The sequence below is a fragment of the Saccopteryx bilineata genome, chromosome X (genome assembly GCF_036850765.1).
Source record: "Saccopteryx bilineata isolate mSacBil1 chromosome X, mSacBil1_pri_phased_curated, whole genome shotgun sequence".
Taxonomy (NCBI): domain Eukaryota; kingdom Metazoa; phylum Chordata; class Mammalia; order Chiroptera; family Emballonuridae; genus Saccopteryx; species Saccopteryx bilineata.
In genome coordinates, this window is record NC_089502.1 from 133,314,580 (window position 1) to 133,338,937 (window position 24,358).

At 43.2% G+C, this 24,358-nt stretch overlaps 1 protein-coding gene and 1 pseudogene across 1 annotated transcript in view; both read right to left on the minus strand.

The window, feature by feature from the left end:
- Positions 1-24,358, minus strand: part of CDKL5 (cyclin dependent kinase like 5) — a 209,556-nt gene that overhangs the window by 110,004 nt on the left and 75,194 nt on the right. Inside the window, exon 3 of the mRNA XM_066249429.1 lies at positions 23,396-23,430. Within this exon, the coding sequence (XP_066105526.1) occupies positions 23,396-23,430 (35 nt within the window). The remainder of the gene's footprint in view (positions 1-23,395; positions 23,431-24,358) is intronic.
- LOC136317303 (gap junction alpha-1 protein-like) lies at positions 10,062-11,421 on the minus strand (annotated as a pseudogene).

Genomic DNA, 24,358 nt, shown 5'->3' on the forward strand with positions numbered 1-24,358 from the left:
AGGGCGGGCGGACTTTCCAGCACTCGGTGACTTTCCAGGACTGGGGGACCTTGCAGGGCGGGGGGACCTTGCAGGGCGGGTGGACCTTCCAGGACTCGGTGACTTTCCAGGACTGGGGGACCTCCCAGGGCGGGCGGACCTTCCAGGACTCGGTGACTTTCCAGGACTGGAGGACCTCCCAGGGAGGGAGGACCTTCCAGGACTCGGTGACCTTCCAGGACTGGGGGACCTTCCAGGGCGGGCGGACCTTCCAGGACTCGGTGACTTTCCAGGACTGGGGGACCTTCCAAAATGGACGGACCTTCCAGAACTCGGGGACCTTCCAGGGCGGGTGGACCTTCCAGGACTCGGGGACCTTCCAAAATGGACGGACCTTCCAGGGCGGGCGGACCTTCCAGGACTCGGGGACCTTCCAAAATGGACGGACCTTCCAGGGCGGGCGGACCTTCCAGGACTCGGGGACCTTCCAAAATGGACGGACCTTCCAGGGCGGGCGGACCTTCCAGGACTCGGGGACCTTCCAAAATGGACGGACCTTCCAGGGCGGGCGGATGTTCCAGGACTCGGGGACCTTCCAAAACGGACGGACCTTCCAGGACTCGGGGACCTTCCAAAACGGACGGACTTTCTAGGGCGGGTGGACCTTCCAGGACTGGGTGAATCAGGGGAACGTAGCTCCTCCATGATGCAGAGGGGTGTCCAGAACTCTGGACAATGGTGGTCGGTCCAGAGATTCCTCCAGTCTGATCATTAAGCAGCACAAACTAGCAAGTGGGAGCCAGGCAGAACCACTGGAGGGCAGCTCCTGGCAAGTGGTTTAATGGTAACCCAAATAACAAACAATGGTAACCATGGTAGCAACAAAGGCTTAAAAGACTAGGTGCCTTCACATTTGCCTGGTACCTCCTAAACCAAATGAGGCTTATATCAGTCAGTGGGAGGCAAAGGAGTGCCAATAATACCACAAGTCAGGTGTTGTGGAGCTGGATTTAGTTTTTTTTGGTTTTTTGTTTTGTTTTTTTTTGTATTTTTCTGAAGCTGAAAACAGGCAGGCAGGCAGGCAGGCAGACTCCCGCATGCGCCCGAACGGGATCTACCCGGCATGCCACCAGGGGGCGCTGCTCTGCCCATCTGGGGCGCTGCTCTGTTGCAACCAGAGCCATTCTAGCGCCTGAGGCAGAGGCCACAGAGCCATCCTCAGCGTCTGGGGCCAACTTTGCTCCAATGGAGCCTCAGCTGCAGGAGGGGAAGAGAGAGACAGAGAGGAAAGAGAGGGGGAGGGGTGCAGAAGCAGATGGGCGCTTCTCCTGTGTGCCCTGGCCAGGAATCGAACCCGGGACTCCTGCACGCCAGGCCATTGCTCTACCACTGAGCCAACCGGCCAGGGCTTGGATTTAGTTTTATTTCTACAATAAAGATGTGTTTTTTCCTCGAGTGTCATGGGGCAAATTAAAACCTATTTCCCAGGTTTTTGACCTCTACCAAACTGTAGGTCTTTGAGGGTAAGCACTGTGTCTCAGTCCTGTCTATAGTCCCCAGGGTAAATCACAGGGCCTGACATATGGCATATTTAAAGAATGAACTGATGTCATTACTACCCAAATGGTTATTTACAAAAAAGTTCACACATATACACATACATGGAGACTTCCAGTTTTGGTGAAGATAGAGTAGCTCCATTCCTCCCAGATCCCTCCTCTGAAAACTGGAAATTCCTGTATCTAACACAGAGACAAGATTGAGAAGAGAGCAGATAGGGGGAAGGCAATGAAATTCCTGCATGTAACACACACACAAGGACGGGAAGAGAGCAGATACGGGGAAGGCAATGAAATTCCTGCATGTAACACACACACAAGGACGGGAAGAGAGCAGATAGGGGGAAGGCAATGAAATTCCTGCATGTAACACACACACAAGGACGGGAAGAGAGCAGATACGGGGAAGGCAATGAAATTCCTGCATGTAACACACACACAAGGACGGGAAGAGAGCAGATACGGGGAAGGCAATGAAATTCCTGCATGTAACACACACACAAGGACGGGAAGAGAGCAGATAGGGGGAAGGCAATGAAATTCCTGTATCTAACACACACACAAGGATGGGAAGAGAGCAGATACAGGGGAAGGCAATGAAATTCCTGCATGTAACACACACACAAGGACGGGAAGAGAGCACATAGGGGGAAGGCAATGAAATTCCTGTATGTAACACACACACAAGGACGGGAAGAGAGCAGATACGGGGAAGGCAATGAAATTCCTGCATGTAACACACACACAAGGACGGGAAGAGAGCAGATAGGGGGAAGGCAATGAAATTCCTGCATGTAACACACACACAAGGACGGGAAGAGAGCAGATACGGGGAAGGCAATGAAATTCCTGCATGTAACACACACACAAGGACGGGAAGAGAGCAGATAGGGGAAGGCAATGAAATTCCTGTATCTAACACACACACAAGGATGGGAAGAGAGCAGATACAGGGGAAGGCAATGAAATTCCTGCATGTAACACACACACAAGGACGGGAAGAGAGCACATAGGGGGAAGGCAATGAAATTCCTGTATGTAACACACACACAAGGACGGGAAGAGAGCAGATACGGGGAAGGCAATGAAATTCCTGCATGTAACACACACACAAGGACGGGAAGAGAGCAGATACGGGGAAGGCAATGAAATTCCTGCATGTAACACACACACAAGGACGGGAAGAGAGCAGATAGGGGGAAGGCAATGAAATTCCTGCATGTAACACACACACAAGGACGGGAAGAGAGCAGATACGGGGAAGGCAATGAAATTCCTGCATGTAACACACACACAAGGACGGGAAGAGAGCAGATAGGGGAAGGCAATGAAATTCCTGTATCTAACACACACACAAGGATGGGAAGAGAGCAGATACAGGGGAAGGCAATGAAATTCCTGCATGTAACACACACACAAGGACGGGAAGAGAGCACATAGGGGGAAGGCAATGAAATTCCTGTATGTAACACACACACAAGGATGGGAAGAGAGCAGATACGGGGAAGGCAATGAAATTCCTGCATGTAACACACACACAAGGATGGGAAGAGAGCAGATACGGGGAAGGCAATGAAATTCCTGCATGTAACACACACACAAGGACGGGAAGAGAGCAGATACGGGGAAGGCAATGAAATTCCTGCATGTAACACACACACAAGGACGGGAAGAGAGCAGATAGGGGGAAGGCAATGAAATTCCTGTATGTAACACACACACAAGGACGGGAAGAGAGCAGATACGGGGAAGGCAATGAAATTCCTGTATGTAACACACACACAAGGACGGGAAGAGAGCACATAGGGGGAAGGCAATGAAATTCCTGTATGTAACACACACACAAGGACGGGAAGAGAGCAGATACAGGGAAGGCAACGAAATTCCTATATGTAACACACACACAAGGACGGGAAGAGAGCAGATAGGGGGAAGGCAATGAAATTCCTGCATGTAACACACACACAAGGACGGGAAGAGAGCAGATACGGGGAAGGCAATGAAATTCCTGTATGTAACACACACACAAGGACGGGAAGAGAGCAGATACGGGGAAGGCAATGAAATTCCTGCATGTAACACACACACAAGGATGGGAAGAGAGCAGATACGGGGAAGGCAATGAAATTCCTGCATGTAACACACACACAAGGACGGGAAGAGAGCAGATACGGGGAAGGCAATGAAATTCCTGCATGTAACACACACACAAGGACGGGAAGAGAGCAGATAGGGGGAAGGCAATGAAATTCCTGTATGTAACACACACACAAGGACGGGAAGAGAGCAGATACGGGGAAGGCAATGAAATTCCTGTATGTAACACACACACAAGGACGGGAAGAGAGCACATAGGGGGAAGGCAATGAAATTCCTGCATGTAACACACACACAAGGACGGGAAGAGAGCACATAGGGGGAAGGCAATGAAATTCCTGCATGTAACACACACACAAGGACGGGAAGAGAGCACATAGGGGGAAGGCAATGAAATTCCTGCATGTAACACACACACAAGGACGGGAAGAGAGCAGATACGGGGAAGGCAATGAAATTCCTGCATGTAACACACACACAAGGACGGGAAGAGAGCACATAGGGGGAAGGCAATGAAATTCCTGTATGTAACACACACACAAGGACGGGAAGAGAGCAGATACGGGGAAGGCAATGAAATTCCTGCATGTAACACACACACAAGGACGGGAAGAGAGCACATAGGGGGAAGGCAATGAAATTCCTGCATGTAACACACACACAAGGACGGGAAGAGAGCACATAGTGGGAAGGCAATGAAATTCCTGCATGTAACACACACACAAGGACGGGAAGAGAGCACATAGGGGGAAGGCAATGAAATTCCTGTATGTAACACACACACAAGGATGGGAAGAGAGCAGATACGGGGAAGGCAATGAAATTCCTGTATGTAACACACACACAAGGACGGGAAGAGAGCACATAGGGGGAAGGCAATGAAATTCCTGCATGTAACACACACACAAGGACGGGAAGAGAGCAGATACAGGGAAGGCAATGAAATTCCTGCATGTAACACACACACAAGGACGGGAAGAGAGCAGATAGGGGGAAGGCAATGAAATTCCTGTATGTAACACACACACAAGGATGGGAAGAGAGCAGATACGGGGAAGGCAATGAAATTCCTGTATGTAACACACACACAAGGACGGGAAGAGAGCAGATAGGGGGAAGGCAATGAAATTCCTGTATGTAACACACACACAAGGATGGGAAGAGAGCAGACAGGGGGAAGGCAATGAAATTCCTGTATGTAACACACACACAAGGACGGGAAGAGAGCAGATAGGGGGAAGGCAATGAAATTCCTGCATGTAACACACACAAAGGACGGGAAGAGAGCAGATACGGGGAAGGCAATGCCAAGGGACGTGAGCAGCTGAGGAACAGCCAGCAGTGAGCTCCCCACTCTCCTTGCTGTCTCCCACGTATTCCTGAAGGTGCTACCGAAGCCTCCAGCCTGGAACTGACAAGAGGCAAACATAAACAAGTGCGAAGAAAAACCTGTTCCCAAAGCCAGGAGATCAGTAAAAAGATAGGCTAACAACAGAAAATCCTTTAGGCAACACTCGCCCTAGTCCAGGCATACATGTCAATGGTAAAAACTGCACCACTGAAGTTTCAGCATGGCTAAGCGGGTAGACACTGTCACATACACACACTCAGACACACGAGTGTGCGTGTGCACGTGCACACACGTTCATTTTCTCTCTCCCTCTCAGAGGAAGCAGGCAGCAGCTCCAACACCCCCCCCCCCACCTGGTGCTGTCCCTGCTGACGGGGCTAAGCAGGGAGCTAATCTTCCGTCCCCTGCCTGGCAGGGGCAGGCAGCGCGCCCATTCCCAGCCTGCGATGTTGGCAGGTCCAGCCAGGCGCCGATCTTCCATGCCCTCCCACCCCCGCAGCAGGAAACGGTACTCGGGCCCCTCGGCCAGGGTAGTGTCTGCAGGATGAAGCAGAAGCAAGAAGACAGTGTGCATCAGTGGTCCACTTTCGCCAGGGAGGTATTAGCAAGGCCAAGTGGGGAGCTCAACGTCCACACTGCCCGTCTATAAGGGGTTTGGAGTGGGAGCGGCCTTCTGCAGAGCTGCCGGGAGGTGCGGGCAGGGGAACCACGTGGGAGGCCGCACGTACACATCTACCCGGCCCTCCACGGGGAGGCTGCGTGTTATACAAAAGAGAAAGAAAGAAAAAGAATCCAAAGTCTCACATTATCCAAAATGACCAAGATGCAATTTAAAAAGTCACTTTTCACTCCAAGGACCATGAAAGTCACAACTTGAATGAGAAAAGACAAAGGACATGAACCCCAACATAAGTCAGATGTCGGAATTATCTAACAAGGGTTTTAAAGCAAACCCTAATAAAACTACTTCAACAAGCAACCCAGAAATACCAACAGGCAGACAAAATAGCAAACAAAAGTCTGCTCTCTTGAGCTAAAGCACCAGGAAGGGAGCAGTGTAACAAGATGGAAAACTTTTAGACAATAACCACGCTAATCCAGCCAAATGAAACAGAGGAAATCGTGGCTCCACTCACAGCAGCAGAGGCAGAGGGGCGCTATGGCCAATCCCCTGCCAGAGTAGTTTCAGTGGAGGCCACTGGACAGCACTGGAGGCCATCATGCTCCTCCTAGTGCCTAGTGGGGGTGGGGTCAGAGGAGGCCAAGTAAGGAACTGAACTCCACCCACACCAACGCCACCCATAACACAGAGCCGCGCCCCAGTGGGCGTCAATGACTATAGTGCAGTGAGGAAACTGAATTACCACCCCCACATGGCACCGCCCCCTTATCAAAGCAGTGTCAAAAGAGGCAGATAAAACAAAGGATTAAATAAGACCCAAAGTCTAATGACATAATATCCAAAATGCCCCGGTTTCAACAGAAAATCACATCATATGAAGAACCAGGAAAACCTCAACATGAATGAGAAAAGACTATCAAGAGAGGCTAATACAGAGATGTCAGAATTATCTGACAAGGATTTCAAGGCAGCCATCATACAAAGCGGAAGTCTCAAAGGAAATTTTAATTTTACAGAACTGAATGAAAATACATTATACCAAAATATGTGGGATGCAGCTAAGGCAGTACCGAGTGACATTTCTAGCACTAAATGCATACATTAGAGAAGAGGAAAGGTCTCAGATCAATATCTAAATTCTTACCTCAATACGAGAACAAGAAAACAAACCAAAGCAAAAAGGAAGGAATAAACGAACATAAAAGCAGAAATCAATGAAATTTCAAACAGGAAAACAATTGAGAAAATCAATGAAGCAGGGTAGATCCCTACAATTCTGTGGCTATTAAAAGAAGAAGGACCTGACCAGGCGGTGGCACAGTGGACAGAGCGCTGGACTGGGACCCGAAGGACCCAAGTTTGAAACCCCGAGGTTGCTGGCTAGAGCGTGGGCTCATCCAGCTTGAGCGTGGGGTCACTGGATTGAGTGTGGGATCATAGATGTGACCCCATAGTTGTTAGCATGAGCCCAAAGGTCACTGGCTGAGCAAGGGGTCACTAGCTCTCCTGTAGCCCCTCCAATCAACGCACATATGAGAAAGAAATCAATGAACAACTATAGGAGCCACAATGAAGAATTGATGCTTCTCATCTCTCTCCCTTCCTGTCTGTTCCTATCTGCCCTACTTCTGTCTCTCTGTCTCTGTGGAAAAAGTTTAAAAAAAAAGAATAATAAGGAGATATTACAAACTTCACATTTATAAATTTGACAACTTTAGTGGAAAGATTCCCTAAAAACAACTAACTACCCAGACTTAACCAAGATGAAATAAACAACTTAATTAGTCATATAATTATCAAGTAAATTGAATTTGCGATTTTAAAGTTGCCAATAAAAGAAGCCTTTGGGTTCAGGCAGGTTCACTAAAGTTCTACCAAACACAACCAGACAAAGACTGATATTCCTCAGGAACTCAGGCACAAAAATTCTCAATGAAATATTAGCAAATCAAATCCAGTGATATGTAAAAAAAAGAACTATATATAATGACCAAGTTGAATTTATTCTGGATATGCAAGTTTGATTCAACATCTTAAAGCTATATCAATAACGTGCCTGACTAGGCGGTGGCGCAGTGGATAGAGAGTCGGACTGGGATGTGGAGGACCCAGGTTCGAGACCCCGAGCTTGCCAGCTTGAGTGCAGACTCATCTGGTTTGAGCAAAGCTCACCAGCTTGCACCCAACGTCGCTGGCTCAAGCAAGGGGTCACTCAGTCTGCTGTAGCCCCCCAGTCAAGGCACATATGAGAAAGCAGTCAATGAACAACTAAGGTGCCGCAAGGAAGAACTGATGCTTCTCATCTCTCTCCCTTCCTGTCTGTCCCTATTTATCTTTCTCTCTGTCAAAAAAATAAATAAATAAACTTAAAAAAAAAGCTATATCAACAACGTAAAGAAGGAAAATCATAATGATCATACAGTTGATGCAGTAAAAGAATTGGACAAAATTTATCAGACAAAATTTATCATTTGTGTTTTAAAAAGGCTCTGGCAAACAAGAAATAGAAGGTAATTTCCTTAATTTGCATATGAATCGGTCATTATCCCAAGATAAAAAGTTTAAAGATAATAAAGCAAGCAATATATGAAAATGAATGTGAAACAGGAAGTGAGGGTGGCAGGGTCCAATCTGATTGCAAAGTCTCAGAAATTCTGCAGCCAGAGCAGGACGCTGCGGATTGGCAGGTTTCGCGTTTAAGTTGTCCCAGTCTCCTCCTCCTGTCAGTGCCCTTGGGGGGGGGGGGGCTTCTGATGAAGAGTAGATTAAAAGAAAAAAAAGAAGCTTTTTTTTTTATTTTGCACATCTGGAAATAGTGGGTATATCTGTAATTCTGCTACATATAATTAAAGATGCCAATACTAAATCTTCTTCAACGTAGTCACAGTTCCATCTGTACAAATCTGATTCTTGTGTATTTTGCTCAGATTAAGACGTACCAAGGAAGAGTTCAAAAGACTAAGAAAGGTCAGTACAGCCAGCAGCTCTCAGAGGAGGCAGACAGGCAGGCTGCTCTTTTAAAACTTTACTGAATAAAGAACACTCTCTAGAATATATGATGGACAAGGTCTACACTGCTTGCAATAAAGCTGAACATGACAGTGGCTTAATGTGAAATGTTAAATTAGTATTTCTCATTGTACAAAACCGCTTATGTAGCTCTCGTGAAATAACAAAGTATTAAGCTCAGGATTTTCACCGTCTGTGAAGAGCTTTAAAAAAGGCATTTGAAGAAATAGATTTCTTCAGTATATATAGTTCAAGCAAATTAGTTACATGGGTAATACTCAAACCTCTTTCAACCTATCTTATATTCCAAATAAAATCTTATTACAAACATCAAAAATGTTGGTCACCCCAAAACACAGACTACCAAACTCATAACAGTTTGGTATGAGTTTCAGAATACAAGTTCTGAAATACTGTGTTATTAAGTAGGATAAAGCCAAGAGCTCTCAATTACTGCAAAATACATGTAAAAAACATTTAAGATAATAGTACAGCTCTAAGTATTTCTTTTAAGTTTCTCACATTGAGTGCTGTTTACTGAACGAAATTCTATCAGTCAAGCATCAATGATGACATTTTAGAAAAGAAAATCATTTGTGACATCTTTCTACAGAACAGAAAAAATCATAATGAACAGAACCAGGATCCATAATAGGAAACGTGGTGGGGGTGGGGTGGGGGTGGGGCAGGAAAAGCGTGCTCTGCTTTCACAGTAGGACTTATGTAACAGAAACATCATTTGGGCCCATACCACAAAATCCATGAGAGAGGCTCAAATGTGAACACGGTGTGCGCGTTATTTTAACATCTATGTTGCTGCCCTGGCCGGGGTAGCACAGTTGCTAAGCATTGTCCCAGTACCCCAAGGTTGAGGGTTCCATCTCTAGCCAGAACACGTACAAGAAACAACCAATGAGTGCATGAATAAGTGGAACAATAAAATCCATGGTCATGAGTTTATACTGCATCTGTTTGCACCAACACACGGCAAATTAATCAGTTTCACACACACTGAACCATTCCAGGGCAGCACAAGAGAGAATAAGGCCTCACTTATATATCACCTAGTGTTAAGTTGTACTTAGAATATAAATTCTTTCAGTCAGCTACTTTAGATACCAGCATGTACCTTCATTCATCACTCTCTCCACCCTCCTATCCCAGGCACCGTGAAAGAACCGTCAGTCTAACGTCTTCGCGTCTGCTCTGCCTGGCAACCGAGCTTGGTGAGCACCATCTCCAATGGAACAAAAGTGTATTTTCTATTGCACCTTGCACCTTCCTTTTCTTCAGCAACTGAGCAGAATCTACTGTTTTCCAGCATGCACCTAGGTCTCTAGGTCATTACACTGGTGCAGGTACGACTGCTGGAGCTACAGCTGGCTGCTGGTCTACAAACAATGGCTAGGAGCTAGATTTGTTTTCTTTTGTTTTGTTTAGAACTTCACTGCTCATGAGGAAAATCAAAAGGCTGTGTATCTCAGATACGGTGCTTCCTGGCTGCCCCATTCAATCTTGCTACGTGCTGGAATTTGCACTGTTTTGCTCATTTCCTTGTTTGTTTTAACTGTGGCAGGAAGAACTATTTCTGTCCCCAGGAACCAGCTTGTCCCTGGGAGTGGACATGGTAGAGCAAGAGCTGATGAGGAGCCATTGGAGGGGCCTGGCTGACCAGATGTATCATCGTGCGGAGGCTCACTCTCCAGATCCTTCACGTGCTCCTTAATGCCCCCGAATAAGAGAGAATAGCTCAATGACATTCAAGATAAGCGACAGTGAAGACACCACTCACGTGAAAAGGACAAGATGCTTTTCTCTGTGGGGTGAGAGAGGAAGCAGCTCACCTGATGCAAGCGAGGGTCTTGTTTGCAAGTGTCAGCCACATGTAGGCTGAACCCATGGGTCAGCAGGTAGGCCACCTCGAAGACAGACTTAAGACACAAATGCTACAAGTTCACAGCAGACCCCCTTGCATTGTCACTGTCCTGCATTGTATTCTTCCATGCCATACCTGACCTTTTATTTTTCTTTCTTTGTATTTTTCTGAAGTTGGAAACGGGGAGGCAGTCAGACAGACTCCCGCATGCACCCGACCGGGATCTATCCGGCATGCCCACAAGGGGGCGATGCTCCGCCCATCTGGGGCGTTGCTCTGTTGCATCCAGAGCCATTGTAGCGCCTGAGGCAGAGGTCACAGAGCCATTCTCAGCGCCCAGGTCATCTTTGCTCCAATGGAGCCTTGGCTGCAGGAGAGGAGAGAGAAACAGAGAGGAAGGAGAGGGGGAGGGGTGGAGAAGCAGATGGGTGCTTCTCCTGTGTGCCCTGGCCGGGAATTGAACCTGGGACTTCTGCACGCCAGGCTGACGCTCTACTGCTGAGCCAACCGGCCAGAGAGCCATACCTGAACCTCTCGATTTCCTCTCCCTGCAAGTGCATCTCCACAGTGACGTCTTCAGTTTGGGAAACTTTGAGTCCCTCCTCTTTCTTGTTCAACTACTCTTCCTTTCGCACCACACAGAACACATTCCCTAGGTTCAAGTGTGTGGGGACAGTCACAAATCTAATCAGCAAGACCCAGAAGAGCAGAGGAGAAATTGGGAAGGACTTATCACAGCAGGCATTTTCACAACGAGGCTGTTGAGTGTTACAACAAAAGGCAAAATGCTCATCATCCAAGGCTGACTCAACCGCGGTTCTCAGTAGCAGGATTTGGAAAGGAAAAGAACTACGAGCCACTCTCCCTCTAGCAGGGAGCAAGCTCAAACCCTGCCCAGGAGTTGGCCTAAGGCAGGCAGTCCAGTCATTCCTGTTAGCTATCTGCAGTTCTTTCTCTTAAAGTGAGGGAAGCAGGCACACCCGTCTCTTCACTCCTTGGAGGATGAAGTAAAGTGAAAAAGTTCAAGCACTCAAAACTGTCTCAAGTTTGTAAGTCGGCTATTCTTTGGTATTCTTCATTCTCCCACCTGATGAAAGACAATTTCTGATACCTGACAAAAGCTTATGTGGATTCATTTTCCACATAGGGAGTCAATACTCTTAAATAAGGATGCATATATATTGATAATGGTACAAGTTCCATAAATGGAGAAACAAAACAGATACATCTAAACTTTTCCTTCAGCCTGATTTGTGGAGGCACAGTGGTTAAAGCATGGACCTAGAACGCTGAAGTCGCTGGTTCAAAACCCCGAGCTTGCCCGGTCAAGGTCCATATGGGAAGCAACTACTGCGAGTTGATGCTTCCACCCCCCCCCCCACTTCTCTCTTTCCTCTCTCTAAAAAAAATAATAATAATAAGATTGCACTTCATAGTATAGAAGTAAAAGAATCTGCAAAGGTAAAGACTGAAACACAGAAACTGAATTAAAAATTCACACGCACATATTGACCGATTCATCATCAGACGTATTAGGGTTAATCTTCCAAGTTGATAACGATATTTATTCAAGTATTATTTATTCAGCACCTACTGAGGTGCCAGGTACTGTACTAGCACTGGTTCCTATTGATGAGTAAAACAGAATTCCTTTGGAACTCATAACCAACTGGGGGAAACATAATTTTAAACGCAGCAGTTCATTAAATCTAAAACACAGTTGACTGTAAGATAGATCATTATTACCATTCAAAAAGCCACCAAAGCATCCAGTGTAACATGTAGCCCAATATCAGAAATGTGGGGGGAAATATACATCTTAGAGTCAATGAAAAAGGCAAAGTAAGTGATTATACAATTGCAAATTTAAGTAAGTCCCAAGGAGGAAACAAATAAGCACCGACAGAGATGAATGCACGGAAACCCGTCTACAGAACCAGACGGGCAGAGTGTAAAAGTGCTGGGTGCGAGGGCAGCAGCCTGGGCAAAAAGCTGGAGAGGGAAGAACTCACTGTCCTCAAAGAGCACGGCACGCGCCTAGCAGGTAGTGAGGCGGCAGAAGCAGACTGGTGCCAGAGGGGCTATCTCAGGTCTCCGCTTGCAGCAGCAGAGAAGCCCAGAGGCAGACAGCCAGAGTATACCGCGAGGCTGGGCCAGGCTGGGCCAGGCTGGGGCGAGGCTGAGGCCCTGGAGAAAGTCCTAACTAACGGCAGTTCAGGAGCTGGAGGGGACAGGATGTGATGGTGGGATGCACAGAGCAGTGCAAGGATGGGGTTTCTATCCTAACGTGCAGCCAGTGAGTTTGGGTGGTGGCAAAAATTAAAACAGGATGTCTAGAACCATGGGACTGGTCCTGGGGGTCTCCGGAGAGGGGAACAGATGATCAATTCTGGTGCTGTGGTCCCACATGCTGTTGCAAGAGTAGCTGCCATCCTACTTAGCAGAAAGTAGCAAGATCAGAACAAACAAAAAAGGAGCTGCTGCTCCCTTTCTATCTGGGAATTGGAAATCAGGTTCCTACCAACAGGAACTTCAGTTAAGTACGTATTTCCTGAATGAAGACCATTACCTTGACTTGCATTGTTAGCACATGGAGAGGTTTATGGTTAAGACTAAAATACTGATATAACATTTTCATTCTTTTGGATTTCCTCTAGGATATTGTTATAATATACCTAGAGCTTTTTAAAAAAAATTTCACCAGGAGCAATACTGATATTGCCCACCAATCTATTGAGGGTGAGTAGAACCTGGCATAGCACATAACTGTGCCATTATTGAAGACTTGCTCTTCTTTTTCTATTTCATACCAACAGACCTATTTTTTTTAATGAGAAATGTCTCTAAGTGCCTGACCAGGTGGTGGCGCAGTGGATAGAGCATCAGATTGGGACACAGAGGACCCAGGTTCAAAACCCTGAGGTCTGGCTTGCACGTGGGATCACTGGCTTGAGCATGGGGTCGCCAGCTTGAGCATGAGATCATAGACATGACCCCATGGTTGCTGGCTTGAGCCCAAAGGTTGCTGGCTTAAGCCCAAGGTCACTGGCTTGAGCAAGGGGACACTAGCTCTGCTGTGGCCCCTGTCCCCGTCAAGGCACATATGAGAAAGCAATCAGTGAACAACTAAGGTGCAACAACGAAGAATTGATGTTTCTGATTTCTCTCCCTCCCTATCTGTCCCTCTCTCTGTCTCACAAAAAATAGAAGAAAAAAAAAAGAAATGTCTCTAAGCAAATGCTTTCTCCTTCAAATTCACATTATGCTGGACAAATGGTTCCTACCTTAAAATGAACTGCAGTTAACTGATTACTACATGGCAAAAAAACCCAAACATTTTCAACCAAATTTTTCCATTACAGCACCACTCATTACTTTAAAATTTTTATTTTGTATACTGATATTCATAATATTTAATATTTTAATTCTCCTCGTTCAAAATAATCTTTAATTCCCAAAAATATTCATTTTAAACAATTAGAAAAATTAAAACAGGAAAATATTTTTTAAAATAAATACAACATGAATTTGCCAACTAATAAGTAATCTTAAATAACATGCAGCTAATTTGTTTCTTGTTTTAATGGCTGTTCCTCACAGTAGATTCAGTGAAAAAAAAACAACAAAAAACAAACTTAAAATGAAACATCAAAAGGGACAAGGTTAACGTAATTTGCAATGTCTCCATCTCCGGAGGCTGATTATAACTGTTCTCCAAGGATAAGTACTGAAGCCTCCCCAACTGCAATTTTTTAGTAAGTAATCAAATTATACTGTTTCAAAGTACACAGTCTTTTTCGGTTGCTTTAGTAACATAGTTGAGCCAAAATGCCCTCTATCACATGGATTCTGAAAGTAATACCATTAACCTAAAGTCACCAAGACCTATAGTTTATAATTATTAAGTCTTCAAGGTTAATTGAAAATAAACCGTTGGCAAAAGACTTAGGCATTTATCCTTATTAGTTTTCCAAATTTAAACAGTGTTTAGTCTCCAGAAATTTCTAAGAGCCTTAGAAAATTAAGTTACTTCTTCAAAAATAAGTGGAATAAAATAATAAGTGAAGGTTAAAACACTTCCCAAAGCTTCTTTAGCATGGTTTATAGACTGTATCAGATAAAACAAAAAAGTGCTGAGGCTGGGGGGGGGGGGGGGATCAACATTTCTGGTTAATTGAAGATAGTTTTAGCATTTTATAGAACTACATGAAGTTCTGAGGTTTTTCATATATTTTATTCTGAAAAAATTCTTACTAAGCACTTTGAAAATATATAGATCTGGCTTGACAAGGTGGTGACACAGTGGATAGAGTGTCAACCTAGGAAACCCTGAGGTCGCTGGCTTGAGCGCGGGGCTCACCAGCTTGAGCGCGGGTCGCCAGCTTCAGTGTGGTATCATAGACATGACTCCAAGGTCACTGGCTTGAGCCCAACATTGCTGGTTTGAGCAAAGGGTCACCGGCTCTGCTGTAGCCCCCAGTCGAGACATGTATGAGAAAGCAATCAATGAACAACTAAGGTGCCACAACCATCTGTTGATGCTTCTCATCTCTCTCCCTTCCTGTCCATCTGTCTCTTTCTCTCTCACTCATTCTTTAAAAAACAAAGTAAAGCTCAAAAGGTAGAGGTTTTAATAGGATTGGGTTACTTTTGTATAGAAATAGATCACTGTGCACTATTCCAGTCACTGATTTCAACAATTCATAGAAGTGCCTACCATATGGGTATTTTATTGATCTGTTCCTTTTCTTGTATTACCAGTGGATACAGGGTAGGCAAAAGTAGGTTTTCAGTTATGAGTATGTGAAATAGTCGATTCTTGTATTATTAATTATTGTATTATTTTCCATAGGAACAACTGTAAACCTACTTTTGCCCACCCTGTATATATTTCAGGCTTATATAGAAAAATGATTCACATTCATTTTTGCTCCTAAAATTTTGAAAAATAAGTCACATTAAAAATTTAGTATAGGTCCTGGCCAGTTGGCTCAGTGATAGAGCATCGGCCTGGCGTGTGGAAGTCCAGGTTCAATTTCTGGCCAGGGCACAGAAATTGGCCCCATGGCCTCTGCCTCAGGCACTAGAATGGCTCTTGTTACAACAGAGCAACTCCCCAGATGGGCAGAGCATCGCCCCCTAGTGGGCTTGCCAGGTGGATCCCAGTCAGATGCATGCAGGGAGTCTGTCTCTCTGCCTCCACACTTCTCACTTCAGAAAAATACAAAATTTTTTTAATTTAGTATAAATCTCTTAAGCACAGACATGATCAGAGACTAATGAAATTCTCATCTTGAGAAGGTGTAGAATAAATGATGATGATATGAGAAAAGAGGACTTGAAAGTTCATTTAGTATCCCTGACAACTCACCGCCCAGGTCGGGTGGCGGGTAAGGACATGACCATTTAGGAACTGAGAACTAAAAGACATGAACGAGGTCAAGTCTTCCATGTAGACAATGCATACAGAGCTAGTACTGGCTAGTTCTACTATGACCATTCCCTTATCCTACTGACTAAAAACCAGACAACACCAAACAAATCCAGATTAGGGTGATGAGGACAAAGGCAACCAGGAAGCCTGCAAAAACCCAAAATTCTTCTAGTTCCTAAGGAAGTCACTGTCCTGGAAATGGACACATGAGCCATTATTCTTTTACTGATAACAAGACAACAGAAACATAGATGATTTTTCCTATATCAACAGGCTGGCAGAATCAGAAATACAAACTATTATAATACAAAGAAGTACTATTTTGGTGAGACTTCTGAAGTGTTCCATAGACTGTTCTATAATTAATTGGATCAGCATCAAAAACCAGGCCAGGAGAGAAAACCACACAGAAACATGGTTCTATGTGAGTACCCATTTAAGAGGAAACAGAGGGTGCTTTCCCCTCGAATGACCCCTACTATCTCTGTTCCTGACCTGAAGTCCAGCTTAACATTGGCAGCTCATCAATCGCTATAACCTGCAGTAAATTAATGTCATTTAGGAGAGAGTAAGTACTTAACAATGATTGTGAAAAAATAATCAATACTGAAATGTTTCCAAGCTTCTGAGAATCTTTATGAAACATCCCAAGCCACTCTTTAATCTTCTTCAAATGCTAAAAATTTTGCACACAAAAAGCAAAGAAAAAAAATCACATTTCATTTTTAGTTAAATAAGGATGAAAGTAATGACAAAAGAAATAACAGAATTAATCCCATGTATTCAGTTTCTCATTGTTGACTCTCTCTAAATTGTGTTTTAAAAACTCAATTCACATGTAAAACCTAAAACTAAAAATTAAAGAAAATATTAGTTTTATTTACTGGGGGGAAGAAACTGAAAAAGTAAGTTTATTTTGTTATAGTAGAAAATAACTGTTTTGGTTTGAGATGGCAGACTATAAATAATCTGTTAAATTGGTGATGGTTCATTGACTTTTCCTTAAATATCTTAAAATCGTTCGCTTAAAAAAAAACAAGTCATCGTTTTGCATTTTGGTGAAAAACAAAATCTGAAAAAGGAGGAGGGATACATTCAGAACAACACTAGAATCTATGAAAACACAATAAATTAAAATCAATAAAAAAATAAAACAAAATAAAATAAATAAAATATTTTTAAAAAGAGGAAAAAAATCTGAAAAAGAAATCACTAATTCAAAATGCATAATTGCTAAAGCTGAAGCTTTATAGCAAAAGATCAATTGCGAATGTTAAGTAATAGCAAACAGCCAAAGGGTGCCTTTCGGTAGGGGAAGTAAATTTATTCCTGACTAGAGAATACTTCAGCAAATCTAGTCTTCTTCCTAGTTTTAACCTCAATCTTCCACATCTCAAAGGGGAAATGGCACAGTCCAGCTTTTATCCATGTACTCTCTCTTCTTAACCTCTTGCAGTTTGGCATTCAGCGTACTGTTTCACTTAAAGAGGCCGTTAATAAACGGCACGGGTAAATGAAACAGGGCTAATCTGGTCACCCCTCAATTCTTATCATTACAGATCTTTCAATGAATTTTGACACTGTTGGTGAATGTCATCTTCAAAACTTTTCTTCCTTGCTTTCTTTGTTTTTTGGGGTTTTATTTTTTTTATTTTTTTTGGTATTTTTCTGAAGTTGGAAACGGGGAGGCAGTCAGACAGACTCCCGCATGCACCCGACCGGGATCCACCCGGCATGCCCACCAGGGGGCGATGCTCTGCCCATCTGAGGCCTTGCTCTGTCGCAACCAGAGCCATTCTAGCGCCTGAGGCAGAGGCCATGGAGCCATCCTCAGCGCCCGGGCCATCTTTGCTCCAATGGAGCCTTGGCTGTGGGAGGGGAAGAGAGAGACAGACAGAGAGGAAGGAGAGGGGGAGGGGTGGAGAAGCAGATGGGCGCTTCTCCTGTGTGCCCTGGCCGAGAATCAAACCCGGGACTCCTGCACACCAGGCTGACACTCTACCACTGAGCCAACCGGCCAGGGCCCTTCCTTGCTTTCAAGAGGTCGGCCTCCCTCTCCTTTCAGGCTGACCATTTTAAGCATGCTCTTCATCCTGCTCTGCGCTCCCGCTTGGAAGGTACATATCATTTCACAATTAGTTCTATCTCATGCTCAAGGTAGCTAGTTCTGGCATCAGATCAAAGCTGCATAATTCAAGAGCTGAGTAATCTTGGCCCTGTTACTAAACCTCTCCATGCTTCAGTTTCCTCACCTGGAAAATGGAAATAAGAGGACAGCTGTTGTGGGAATTGAATGTAAACATCTAGTAGAGTACCTTGCACATGGTAGATGCTCAATATGTGCTATTTACTAATATCAGTTTTTGTATTCTACTGCCATTTTATTCTTTATTATGAAACCAAACTCATTATTTCTCCCCTCCCCAAACGTATACACGCTCTATAAATTTTTCATATAAATAATAGCAATGCTTTTCCATTTTGCCCCAAATCCTCGAGATCATCTTTGATCCTTCCACAGGGACTTGCTACTCTGCAAAAGCTCTCTGCAGTGTCCTTCACTTTTGGTTCTGTAATTTAAATCAACTTTATTATTTATTGAATACTTTATAGGCTGTACCCTAATATGGGATAGTTCATGGCTTTGTATAACAACTAGCTATCTCAAGAGCACACGGTCCCTACTACTTCATACCAGAGACTTCTCATGAGCCAAGCCCAGTCACAAGGAAGGACCTACATGAACCAGCACTTCCCTTTCCAAGGCTCGACTGCATTGCCCTCCAACCTCTATTTTAATGCACAACCTCTCCTGCCGAGTTCTAATAGTATCTCCCTATTAAAACTCTTCTGCAAAGAAGTATACTGAAAAACATGCCTCTGCAATCATAGTCACTTCAAAGCAGACATGCAAATTAAACAAAACAAAATAAAAATACAGCAATATTATATCTGCAGGGAAAGGTCCAAACCAGAAAGTCTTCCAAATGTGAGGAGTCATAAAGTGCCAGAAAGAGTTGAACAGACATTGCTAGGAGTTTTCCTATACAAGGCAATGTGGATATGTAACAATAAACAGAGGCTATTAAAAGACATACTGTTATATTCTTTTTTAATTGGGCATCATTTATTTCAGTAAACTGAGAAGTATGGTCTTTGGCCTTGAATAGACCAACATCTATTGTATTCACAAAAGACAAGATGTATCTTTGTATAAACATGACCTCTAAATTTTTTGCAACAATACAGATTAAAACAGCAACCTTCTTCCACACTTGCTCAAATATAGGATATGCTAGGAATTATTTAATTGTATATACACCCAGAGCCAACACTCTCAAAAAGAGAACAAATTTATGCATAAGTGATCACAAACACTTATGCATAAGTAATCATACATTTTTATAACCATTGTATTAAATTTTAAAAGGTATGCAAAATACATGGGCATGATTATTTTATATATAACGGCACAACAGAAAGGATTATATCCATATTTAACTGCAACATGAGATTTCACGGTAATCCATTTGTTTGATCCTGAACAGTAAATCTCACCAAAAGCATCAAATTCTCTATTTTGCGGGAGTGGGGTAAAGATTTGAAGGTCTGATTCTGGCTGAAAAAAAGAATATACCATAGCAAGTCTAAATGATTAAACAGCTGCAGATTCTAAAAAGAGTTTTTATTACTCAGAGTTAAGCACTCATTTATGCTTTAAATTTTCTATTCAGTGATATCTTTTTAGATGCATAAAAGGAAAAGCAACGGTACTTAGCTGGTCTGTGAGTCCCTCATTTAGTGAAGGGCAGTAAAAAAAAAGTTTTTTAGATGTAATCTCATTGTCTAAAGTATCTCTTCAAACAAACCATAGCCATATAAGGTTAAGGTTAAGAATACTATGGGGTACTCATCCATGTAATTCAAAGTGCCCTAACACATAGCCTCTAGGAATCAAAGTTCACATTTAAAGTTGGTTTCCCAAGAGCAGAGATGCCTGTTCTCATTCAATTTCACTCTGGGCCCTTCTTGCTGATGCTAACAGATTGCATTAATAGCATGTAGGGCAAACCAGTTACTACAGGTAAACAAGAATATATATCTATATACATATATATCTACATATGTATATAGATATATAGATATATTAGATTTTATTTATTCATTTTTAGAGAGAGAGAGAAGAGAAAGAGAGAGAAAGAGAAGGGGGGGGGGAGCAGAAAGCATCAATTCCCATATGTGCCTTGATGAACAGGCAAGCCCAGGGTTTCAAACCAGTGACCTCAGCATTCCAGGTTGACCCTTTCTCCACTGTGCCACCACAGGGCAGGTACAAGCATATTTTAACAAACAAGTAAACCAGCTATATGGGAAGGTAAAAACAATATATTTGACCAATAAACTTTTTTATTACATAAATGGTAGAAGGAGAGCTTAGATAGCTTAGATAAGGTCAAAAAAAGGTATAGAGGAAAGGCCACAGGAAGAAGTGACAAAGATAGAAAAAACACTGTAGGAAGATTTGCATTATATATTAGAAATCCTTGGGTTTGAGAACTCAAGGATTAAGATTAAGAACTAAAGCTTTCATTTGCTATGGGGGTATTATGTTCATTAAAGAGTCAAATCTGTCTGACCAGGTGGTGGCACAGTGGATAGAGCGTCGGACTGGAATGTGGAGGACCCAGGTTCCAGACCCCGACGAGGTCGCCAGCTTGAGTGCAGGCTGATTTGGTTTGAGCAGGGCTCACCAGCTTGAGCCTATGGTTGCTGGCTTGAGCAAGGGGTCACTTGCTCTGCTGTAGCGCCCCCCCCAGTCAAGGCACATATGAGAAAGCAATCAATGAACAACTAAGGTGCCACAACAAAGAACTGATGCTTCTCATCTTTCTTTGTACAGTCTGTCCCTATCTGTCCCTTTCTCTGATTGTCTCTGTCACACAAAAAGAAAGTTAAATCTAACTTGAAAACCAACAATCTATTTCTCCTTAGTAGTACCCACCCAGGAATATTTTTTTAAGTTTCAGAAATTTACTGTAATTCAAGGCAACTCATTAAAAGCATAGCATTTCATTAGGGAACTTCTCATTTGCTTAATTTCAAACTGCCATAATATTTCTTAAGGACATATTTAAGATGCTAAAATTACTTTGATTATATTTATTATTATAAGTTCTTAATCATCTTGAATCAAGAACCAATACTATTCAAATCACTTTTTGAGAATTTACTGGCAAAAATCTTTAGATAACTACTAACATAAATAATTTGAACACCAATTTCAAGAATAGAAATTTTCGTTGAACTGAAGTAAGAGATTTGAGATCTAAAACCTAAAAATAAATCAACTGTCATGAAGCTGTAATATAAAATGTAAGTAATATTTTGTATAATGGAAAAGAAAAAGCAAACATCAAAATTACATCATCTAGGCCCTGGCCAGTTTGTTCAGACGTCAGCTTAGCATTCAGATGTTCTAGGTTCAATGCCTGGTGAGGGCTCACATGAGAAGCTACCATCTGCTTTTCTCCCTTACTCTCTCCTCCTTCTCTCTCTCTTTCCACTCCCACAGCCAGTGGCTCAACTAGTTCCAGCATGGCCCCGGGCGCTGAAAATAGCTCTGTTGTTTCAAGTGCGTTAGCCTCAGGCACTAAAAATAGCTCGGTTTATTGGAGCATCGGTCCAAGACAGGGATTTGCAGGGTAGATACTGGTTGGAATGCATACAGGAGTCTACCTCCCCTCCTCTCACTCAAAAAAAAAAAAAAAAATTACATCTGGCCCTGGCCGGTTGGCTCAGCGGTAGAGCGTCAGCCTGGCGTGCGGGGGACCCGGGTTCGATTCCCGGCCAGGGCACATAGGAGAAGCACCCATTTGCTTCTCCACCCCCACCCTCCCTCCTTCCTCTCTGTCTCTCTCCTCCCCTCCTGCAGCCAAGGCTCCATTGGAGCAAAGATGGCCCGGGCGCTGGGGATGGCTCCTTGGCCACTGCCCCAGGTGCTGGAGTGACGCCCCGGAGGGGCAGAGCATCACCCCTGGTGGGCGTGCCGGGTGGATCCTGGTCAGGTGCATGCGGGAGTCTGTCTGACTGTCTCTCCCCATTTCCAGCTTCAGAAAAATACAAAGAAAAAAAAATTACATCTATTGACCCTGGCTGGTTTGCTCAGTGGCAGAGCATCGGCCCAGCATGTAGAAGTCCCAGGTTTGATTCCCGGACAGGGCACACAGGAGAAGCGCCCATCTGCTTCTCCACCTTTTCCCCCTCTCCTTTCTCTCTATCTCACTCTTCCCCTCCCACAGCCAAGGCTCCATGGGAGCAAACTTGACCTGGGCCCTAAGGATGGGATGGCTCCATGGCCTCAGCCTCAGGCATTAGAATGGCTTCAGTTGCAATGGAGCAACAGCCCAGATGGGCTGAGCATCGTCCCCTGGTGGGCATGTCAGGTAGATCCTGGTCAGGTGCATGCGGGAGTCTGTCTGACTGCCTCCCCTCTTCTAACTTCAGAAAAATTAAAAAAAATAAAAATTACATCTCTTTATTTATCTGTATATACACATACATATGTTATAATAGATTTGTAAGTTTAAATGGTTTGGGCTAAATTGCTAAACTCATGTCATACATAAATTACTTTTATGGCTATAAATATAAAAAAAACTTTAAATTTTAGTCTTAACAAATTATACACAAAATAACCTGAGGTCAGATTATTAATACACTAAGTATACCATAAGAGAAAAATAGCTAACCTAATGCTTGAAATCATTATCACTTCAACTTCTTAATTGAGGTATAATTTACATACAACATTATATTAGTTTCAGATGTACAACATAATGATTTGATATTAGAATACCTACCATCTAAAAGTCTCTGAATAAAGCATGCTCACCACTGAGCAATGGCTATGGAAACTTGATGTGAATAAATGGTGGTTATTATCATAGTCAAATCATTTATATAACATGATTCTTTTCAAGGCTGTTCAGGGTGATCAACTACAGCCAATAATCATAACCACACACTATTATCCCAAGCTCTATTCCACAATCAAATACCTACCCACTATACCCTTAAGAATCTGGATTCCGATCCATCAAGCATTCTAAGTTATTGGGTCTACATGAGAAATACTGACTGAAATTCTTCATTGCTCTTAAGTACCTGAATATCAATTCATCAATCCCTTGATTTCTTCTCTACTACCTTTTCTCTTTCCATTAGGCGGCTTTTCACCTACATATAGAACAGCTGAAAAAGTAGCACATGATTGCAAAGAACTAATGACTACCTACTCATTATAAAGCTTGTTCCAAAGTAGTCTCCTTTCTCTGGGTTCACTTATTAATTCTGTTCAATAAGCATCATCATTATAGCCAGACAGTTTTAATTATATGCCCACATGCACAGAAAACCACATTAGTTTCAAAACAGTTAAATACATAAGATATTTTCTTCTTGTACTTGCCTTGTGTCTGCATTTAAGTACAACTCCATAGGCTCCTATAATAAAAAGAAGTAAACAGTTAGGAGCAGTATAGAAACTGCAAGTAGAAATCAAAGTTCTCTTATATTTACACTGGTTTTCAGTATAGAGTGCTATATATATATATAAACACCCAGACGATAAGCAGCCCATTTCCTCAACGTGTAGTTTTAAAGGTTTCTCTTTTTTAAAGAAAATTTCACTTGAGACATTTTTAAATTTAAGTTTAAAATATTCTGGAGACAAGATTTGAGCATAAGAACTTTAGGAGTAAATGAAAATTAATTCAAGAGATTCTAGGAACTTAAAATTTAAGAGCTAATGATTTCCCAAGAGTAAGCTCAAGCACAGAGCTACCAAATATGTTCTCTACTCTAGAAGACATTTAAATACTCTTCTAGGACACTGGAATGTCTTTCCTGATTGGCAAAATACTATAGGCCTCGGCATCCAATTAACAACTAGTAGAAGTTTATACATTTTTGCCATAAATAATGACTCAGTTCAAGGGCACAAGCCACAAGCAGTCCAAGTATCTCTGTCCATTTATCAGCACACACTCCCACTTTGGTAATCTCAATGAGATTCATCACTACTTTTGGCTTACTTCTCCTATTATGTAGCCAACAAACTATTTCCTTAGAGGCAGAACACACGAGTTGACAGCAAGATACCCAGGAAACTGAGATTAAAATTATATTGTGAAAATCTAACTAGAAGAATCAAATGTATGATAACTGAGGTTTGTAGAAATGTCATGAACACTGACATGGAGAGGTAAAGCCTCATGCATCTATAAGAAGGGGACTTTAAGGGACATGAAATTGGGAAATGTGTCTCCAACACAGTCTAGGGAACGAGAACAAATCTCCCCCACTTTGGCTGAGATGGATGAACCTCGTTATCATAGTTAGGGTGGGACCAGCCATGACAGCCATCCAACTT